Source organism: Pipistrellus hanaki (assembly GCF_964339955.1).
Source record: "Pipistrellus hanaki genome assembly, chromosome: 5".
NCBI lineage: Eukaryota > Metazoa > Chordata > Mammalia > Chiroptera > Vespertilionidae > Pipistrellus > Pipistrellus hanaki.
The window spans coordinates 81,299,031-81,306,788 of record NC_140507.1 but is presented as its reverse complement, the minus strand read 5'-3'; the positions used below and the strand labels follow the sequence as shown (position 1 = coordinate 81,306,788).

The 7,758-nt window shown below is 55.8% G+C and overlaps 1 protein-coding gene across 1 annotated transcript; it reads left to right on the top strand.

The window, feature by feature from the left end:
* The first annotated feature begins 2,379 nt into the window (after positions 1–2,379).
* On the top strand, positions 2,380–7,697 carry RAB3A (RAB3A, member RAS oncogene family). Its single transcript, XM_084884791.1, has 5 exons — positions 2,380–2,611; positions 3,691–3,918; positions 4,916–5,034; positions 5,717–5,841; positions 6,924–7,697. Exons 2-5 carry the CDS (start codon positions 3,691–3,693, stop codon positions 7,112–7,114), a joined length of 663 nt encoding a protein of 220 aa, XP_084740917.1. The 5' UTR covers positions 2,380–2,611; the 3' UTR covers positions 7,115–7,697.
* Positions 7,698–7,758: the final 61 nt, after the last annotated feature.

Here is a 7,758-nt window from a genome sequence, read left to right as displayed (position 1 = left end):
TGCCTGCTCCACCTCCCTCACAGAACTGGAGAGGAGCTGCCCCTTAAGCATGCTTAGGGAGCTCCAGCCTCAGGGCTGTTCCCTCACTCTCCCTGTGGCCAATTCCTCCTCCTCCTTCAGGTTCCTGCTCATAAGTCACTTCCCCTGAGAGGTCTTTCCTAACTCCCTGTATTCATTCATTCATTCATTCATTCATTCATTCCTGTCATACCATCATAGGACACCTACAGAGTTCATAGATGGCTAATGGATAAACACATCAACATAGTCATTTCTGATGGGTCAGGAAAGAAAACTATGATAGGAATCCACAGGGTGAAACTGGAACCTCTGGAAGGAGATAGTGGCGTTGATCAACCTGATGAAGGATGCGAGAGCGAGGAGAGGGGACAGCTGGGGTAGGGGTAAAGTGCTCTAGGCACAGGGAACAGCAGATGCAAAGGCCCTGAGGCCGGATCACACCTGGAACCAGTGGAGGCGTGTCTGACTAGAGGAGAAAGGTGAGATGGGGGTAACTGGTGGGGACTTTGTGGGACCTGGATTTCAGGGAGGAGTTTGGACTTTGCTGAGTGGGGCGGGACCTGGGAGGGTTTGGGGTGCTTCTCCCATCCAGCTCTGTCTCTTCTGCCAGACGGGACACCACCCCAAACACAAAACTCCCCTCCCCCTGAATCAACCATCTCTAGTACCAGAGCCAAATGCTGATTCTTAGTAAGAAAGGCCTTGCGTGATTTTTATGTTAAAATGCAAATTTGGGCAGAAGCTGTTGCACATTGTTGGGGTGTTTTCCCCTGAGGAAAAGCAGGTATTTCCAAGTGCCACCCACACACGAAGCGGAAAGCAGGAGGGTCAGGGAGCCAAGTGGCCTCACATGTCCTCCCTCCCACTGGGTGCCTGGACCAGCCACACCAGAGCTGGGACTCTACTGCCATCTTTGTGTGCAGGGAACCTGGGGTGGATTTATTTATTTATGTTCACAGTTCTCTGCAGCGGGTTTGTGATACTCTGGCAGTCTCAGTGGGGGAGATGGACAAAAATGTTACCCGGAAGTAAAACAGATTTCCCAGGTGCAAGCAGAGCAGGAGCGCACTCTGCACTTTCAGGGCGCGGGGAGGGGGAAGGGCAGGCGTGGGCTGAGGGGGCGGTCAGCAGGCGCAAAGTTATTCCTGTTTCTCCTCGCCTCCGCAGCTGGAGAGCTTTTTATAAACAGGATGAGCCTCTCCCCATCCCCGCCTCCTGGGGGCAATTAGGGGAATGAGGATTCTCCCGGAGGGGGTTGGGGCTGGGACTTGGAATGAGGGCTGGGTATCTCCTCCCGCCCCTCCGCAATTCTGCAGAGAGGAAGAGAGAGGGATGGAGAGTTAGAAACATCGATGAGAATCATCGATCAGCTGCCTCTTGCACACCCCCTACTGGGGACCCCCCGCAATTCTGATTCCCCCGCCTCAATATTGGGGAAGGGGGGGGGGGTGCGATGGAGCGTCTCAGGCCCCAGAGTCTGGGTCTTGTTTCCCAGGATGGAGGGGCTCTCTCCGGCCCTGTCTTTAAGTCGGAACCAGGGAGGGGAGAAGCCTCTTCCAGCTCCGCGTCATCATTGCTGGGTGTCTAAGCCTCGCTGGTGGCTCCTTGCTCCCGGCTTTGCAGGTGGGGTCAGGCAGTTTCTCTGCCCTACTTCTGCCTTTTCTTAGAATTTTCCTCTGGAAAATGGAGGTCAGAAAGGAGTGGGGTTGTTGGGGCGTCCATCACCCCTTTCCTTTTTCTGGGAAATGGTGGGGAGGGTGACTCTATTGGTCCCTGTTTCTTATTTCATCTCAGCAACAGGGACCACGGTGCATCTATCAGCCCAGCCCACGTTGGGGTCTTTCATCTCTGAAAATGGACGGGGTCTCTCTGCTCCTATTTCCGCTTTTTCTTCTTTTGTACTTTTTTGAACCCTATAAATAGGAGGCAAGGATCAGATCTCGACCTCTGTTTCTTTTTTCTAAAATTGGACAGGAAGGGGGGTTTGACAAGAGAATACAGCTTCCTGGTCTGGGTAGGGGCCGCCAGAGTGTCCCCACCTGGGGTGAGCGGTGGTGGGGAAGGAGAACGCCCCCAAAACACCCGGACCCCCTCAGGCCTCGGCCTCATCACCCACCGCTCGGGAGCCACTAATGAACAGATGGAGGAAGATAATAACCACCGATTGGCTAATCGGCCCATCGCTCCAATGCTGAAGCCAGTTAGAGGTTGCTGCGCAGCCCCGCCTCCATGACACTGACAAGAGGCGGAGCCGGAAGGCGATCCCGCCCCCCTGTGACGTTACCGCCCTCTACTGGATGCGCACGCTGGGTCCCGCCCCATTCGTGCGTCAATCTGCGTAAGAGTCCCGCCCCTTCCAGCTCTGAGGGCGTTAATGGGCCACCTCTTCCAGCGCGGCCCCGCCCCACGATGGCGTCACGGCCGCATCTGCATGTGAGGCCCCGCCCCGCTCTTTGCAGGACGTCACCGCAGACTGCAGGGGCTCAAGCTGCTGCCGCGCAGCCCTCCATCCTCGCACGGGAGGCTCCTCACCGCCATTGCCAAAAAAGTCGCTGTTGTTGTGGTCGTCACCGCATCGGTGCAGGGCAAGGTGAGCTGGTGCGCTCCCGCTGAGAGCATCTGAATAAACTTCATTTGGGTGATGGACTGGCAGGGTTAGGGGACGAGGTTGGTGGGCGTTAAAAAGACAGAGGATGAGGTAGTCGCCGGCCTGGGGAGGAGTAGGGCCCTGGCTCCCCTCACCTGGCCTACCCTCATCCTTCTCACCCTCTCCTCTGCGGCGGAGGGGGAGGGGGAGGGGAGGCGAATGCCTTGCGGGAAACTGCGTGCGCGTGCGCGGGGTGTGCACACGCGTGTGCGCGCCCGCCTGTGTGGGCGGGTCTGTATGCACCCTTGCATGCACCTCAATATGCTCGCGTGACTCCGTGTGGGTCCTGACCCAAATATGTCCTTGCTGCACGCTTGTGGAGAGAAACGCATGGATTGTGCGTGTGCGTGCACGGCTGTGTGCATACGTACAAGGGAATGCGTGCCTGTGTGGGTTTCGTACACGCACCTGCCTGTGTGAAGGGCGCCGTGTGCACGCATGGGTTAGCACCTTTGTATATGCATGCCGGTGTGCAGACAGGTGTCTGCGTCTCTGTTCTGTGTTCCGAGTGTATTCGCCTCTCAGGTGCACGACGTTTACCGGTGTATGCCCTGATGTGTGCATGTGAGAGTGTGCACGCTCCACCCCTATCACGTGATGCAGCTGCCTCAGCTTGAGCTCCCCCAGCCTGGAATTGGGGCTGCAGATTTGCGTCCAGGCGGACTGTCCAGGTGTGCCCGCTTTGGGTTCTGAGGAACATAAATGATAGATGCGGGGCGGGGCCGGCCGCAGTTACCCCCTCCGGGCAATAGGGTGTAGGGTTACAGCCTGACCTGGGGCACAGGTCCACTGGAAGGGGCTGTAGGAGTGTCCCCATCCCGGCTTCTCTGAACTCCTTCCTGAAATACACTCCCCTTCCCCTACCTTTCAAGGTCACATCAGCCCTCTTCCCTGGGTTCCACAGTTAGTTGTACTGGGGCTTCTGGCGGAATGCTGGTTCCCCCTGTGGCTCTAGTTTTCTCCATCCTGGGCCTGGGGATGGCAGAGGACCCCTCACACCAGCCTGTGCCCCACATTCCCAGATGGCGTCCGCCACAGACTCCCGCTATGGACAGAAGGAGTCCTCGGACCAGAATTTTGACTACATGTTCAAGATCCTTATCATTGGTAACAGCAGTGTGGGCAAGACATCATTCCTCTTCCGCTATGCAGACGACTCCTTCACTCCCGCCTTTGTCAGCACTGTGGGCATAGACTTCAAGGTCAAGACTATCTACCGCAATGACAAGAGGATCAAGCTGCAGATCTGGGTGGGTCCAGCCGGGGGGCTCCTAGCTCCATCACTCTCCCTCCCTTCCCGGAAAACCGGCCCCAGCTTTGCCTGTCTCTTTCATTCATTCACCAAACCGGGCATTTACCATGTGCGTATGGGGTACCGAAGGCACAGGAGAGAGTCCCTCCTCTTCCATTGGAGCTTAAATAGTGCTCTCCAGGGCTGAGGGATGAGCAGTGCTGGGTTCTTCCTACGTATCTTCCTGATATCTGCAGGAGCATCACTGAGTGCCTCAGTTTCCTCATTTGCAAGTTCTTCCATGAGAGTCTGTTGAGGTTTCACCAGATGTTGGCCCCCAACCTCATTGCCTGGGACAGGTCACTGGCTGCCTCCCACAGCCCCTCAGAGATCTGAAGGACCTTCCATGGGCTCCCACCCCACACAGGGTAAACCCCAAACCCCACCCTGGCATAGGAGACCCTGCCTGGTCTGTCCCTGTGCTACCTCCACCCAGTCTCCCTCCATTGCTGCCTCCGCCTCATTATTCCTCAAACCCACGGAGCAGTCCCATGCCGGCACCTTTGGCCTGGCTGTGCTCTCTCACTTCCTTCAGGTTTTTAAAACCTGCCCCGGCCCACACGACTTTCCTCCTCAGTCCTTCCCGCCCTCTGACATATGTACATTTTCTCCCACGTGTTTGTTTTCTGTTTCCTGCATTGAGCAGTCAGTCCCACAGGGCAGTGGTTTTCATCTACTTTTACAGCTGTGTCCCCAGTGCCCAGTGTGGTACATGGCACAGGGCAGTGCCCTGTCCACGTGTATTGATGAATGAGGGGACAGTTCTGCCGGTGCTGGACTCTATAGGATGAATGAGCACACATTCTTGGTGCAGGTGGCTGGCTGGCTCTCCCTGGCCCCCGGTGCCTCTGGGCAAGCTCTGGGTCTCGCGAGAGCTGGACTGGACTGTCTCAGAGCTCATTTCCACCGAAGAACTTGCATGTGGGTCCTCTCTGACCCCGCCTCTTCTTCCTCAGGACACAGCAGGGCAAGAGCGGTACCGAACCATCACCACAGCCTACTATCGGGGTGCCATGGGCTTCATCCTCATGTATGACATCACCAACGAGGAGTCCTTCAATGCTGTGCAGGACTGGTGAGCACCCCTTTACCCCTTCTCTCAGACTGTCTTCTGAGCTGGGTATGTTGCAAAGCCTGGTGGGTAGGCGGATGAGGGATCCCCAGTCCCCCGGCAGATTTGTAAAGAACAATATTGGGGGCCCAGGCCTGCTGTCAGTCTATAATCATTAAGACAGCAGGTCTGTCCCTGTGATACCTCCACCCTGTTCTGTCTCCCTCCACTGCTGCCTCTGCCTCATTATTCCTCAAACTGTCTTCTTAGGAATAGCAAGGCTCAAAATAACAGAGGGGGAGAAAGAGATTTCAGGTGGAAAAATGAAACTAAACATAGAGGGGAAAAATCTGAGGGGTGAGGGAAGAACAGAAAATATAAGGGCAGTTAGCACAGGTTAAAGGACTTACACATTTACATTTCTGGCCCGAAGTAATGATAAATTTTAAGAAAATTTCTGGTTTTGCTGAGGAGAGAGACATTGTCTCTGGGGGCAGGGATCTGGGAAGGTGAAAGACTTTGGAGATCAGGGAGCTGCTGAAACAGACCCCCACAGACAGCAGAGTGTTTCTGGCAGGACAGAGGCTGGAGGAGAAACTGAGCCTGCCAGGTTCAAGGGAAATGGGGAGCTGAGGGGCTGGGGAGGGGTGAAGGAGTGGGGCTCAGATCCTCCAAGCCCCACCCTGCCCATTGCCTTCTTGTCCAGGTCAACCCAGATCAAGACCTACTCTTGGGACAATGCCCAGGTGCTGCTGGTGGGGAACAAGTGTGACATGGAGGATGAGCGGGTGGTGTCATCCGAACGCGGCCGGCAGCTGGCCGACCACCTTGGTGAGTGCCCGGAGGGGCTGGACACCTACAGGCTGAGTCTTGGGTAGATTTATGTTCCCTGTGCAGGGGGTTACTGATTCATTCTACACTTTCTTGCTGCCCAGCCTCATTGCGGGTGTTGCTGGGCCTCCAGCTTTGTGGAATATAAGGACTAGGGCTGGGCGAGTCCAGTGGGGATTGCCTTAAAGGCTTCGTGGAGGAAGGACATTGCATCTGGTTCTTTAAGAAAGGGCGGGCCTTCGGGCAGAGGAAACAGCTTGGGCAGAGGCCAGAGTGGGAGAGACGCTATGCATTTGGCAAACACTTTTACACAGTTGCAACATGAGGCTAGTCGGGGTGAACTGTGGCCACTGATGCAGGGTCTGACCACAAGCTAAGAGCTGGGCTCTTCCTAGGGCAATAGGGAGTGAGTGAGCAGGAACAGGCATGGCTGGATCTGAATGTCAGATGACACCAGGGGCAGTGGATGGGACTGGGCCAGGTGGTGGGTCTTACCAGGGCCAGGGAGACAATGAGAAGGGGTTTTGTGTGTGGGTTTTTTTTTTAATAGAGATAGAGAAATAGCACTTTGCTGCCATTTATTCATTGGTTGTTTCTTATATGTGCCCTGACTGGGGATCAAGCCTACAAGCTTGGCATATCAGGGCGACCAATTGAACTAACCAGCCAGGGCCAACAAAGGGACAGTTTTAGTATATTTTATTGATTTTTTACAGAGAGGAAGGGAGAGAGATAGAGAGCCAGAAACGTCGATGAGAGAGAAACATCGACCAGCTGCCTCCTGCACACTCCCTACCAGGGATGTGCCCGCAACCAAGGTACATGCCCCTAACCGGAATCGAACCTGGGACTCTTCAGTCCGCAGACCGACGCTCTACCACTGAGCCAAACCGGTTTCGGCAAAGGGGCAGTTTTAGGGTGAAGAACGGAGTGCAGACACCCAGTTAAACGCTACTTCCCCATGTTCCTTGCCAGTGCCTTATGGCGCCGCAGGCACTAGGACCCTCGTTATTTCGGATCTCAGGGAAGTGCCTTTGGGAGTGGGGGCCCACGGTCTTCACCCCTTTCTTCCCCGACCACAGGGTTTGAGTTCTTTGAGGCAAGTGCCAAGGACAACATTAATGTCAAGCAGACCTTTGAGCGCCTGGTGGACGTCATCTGTGAGAAGATGTCCGAGTCCCTGGACACAGCGGACCCTGCCGTCACAGGCGCCAAGCAGGGCCCACAGCTCACGGACCAGCAGGCGCCCCCACACCAGGACTGCGCCTGCTGAGAGCCGGCCACCCACCCCGCCCCGCCCTCCCCAACCACCACAGGCCCTCCTGACCACGGGCACAGACCCAGCCCCGACTTAGCCCTAGCCGTCACCCTTATTTATTATTGTAGCTATTTATTTATTTATTGGCGAGATCCCCTGCACCCCTCCCTGTACATACAGCCCTGTCTCTGCTCTGCCGTGGCGTGTTGTTCCCCCGCGAACTCACCCCTCCTCCTCTCCTCCAGACCCTCCTTTTTAAAAAGTCACCCCCTCTATAGTTCTCAGTTCTGAAGGGGGGCCAGTGACACCGGAGGGCAGGGTAGCCAGGTGATGTAAGGTAGCCAGGTCTGTCAGCCCCTGGGCCACAGTGGGATCTCGGCATGGACCACAGGATGGACGGGTCAGAGCCTGACAATGGCCCGCCCAGCTCCTGGCCCCAAGTTTTACTTTTTATTTTTAAGCGGGGGCTGCAGCGAACCTGGCAATACCCCCACAGGCCTGACGTCACGAGTGTCAAATGTGCTCCCAGTTCTCCCAGGAGATGTCATGACAACACTACACACACCCAATAAATGGATGGACGATGCTGTGTCTACGAGTGCTGCCTGCCAGCGCTGGCTGTGGTCATCTGTGAGACTTTAAATTTCAGAGAGGATGTG

Bases quoted from the DNA above. Each gene is read 5' to 3' on its own strand.
- RAB3A (XM_084884791.1), top strand. From the start codon at position 3,691: ATGGCGTCCGCCACAGACTCCCGCTATGGACAGAAGGAGTCCTCGGAC. The intron at 3,919-4,915 runs GTGGGTCCAGCC...CTTCTTCCTCAG, and splicing joins GGATCAAGCTGCAGATCTGG to GACACAGCAGGGCAAGAGCG. The intron at 5,842-6,923 runs GTGAGTGCCCGG...CCCCGACCACAG, and splicing joins GCAGCTGGCCGACCACCTTG to GGTTTGAGTTCTTTGAGGCA.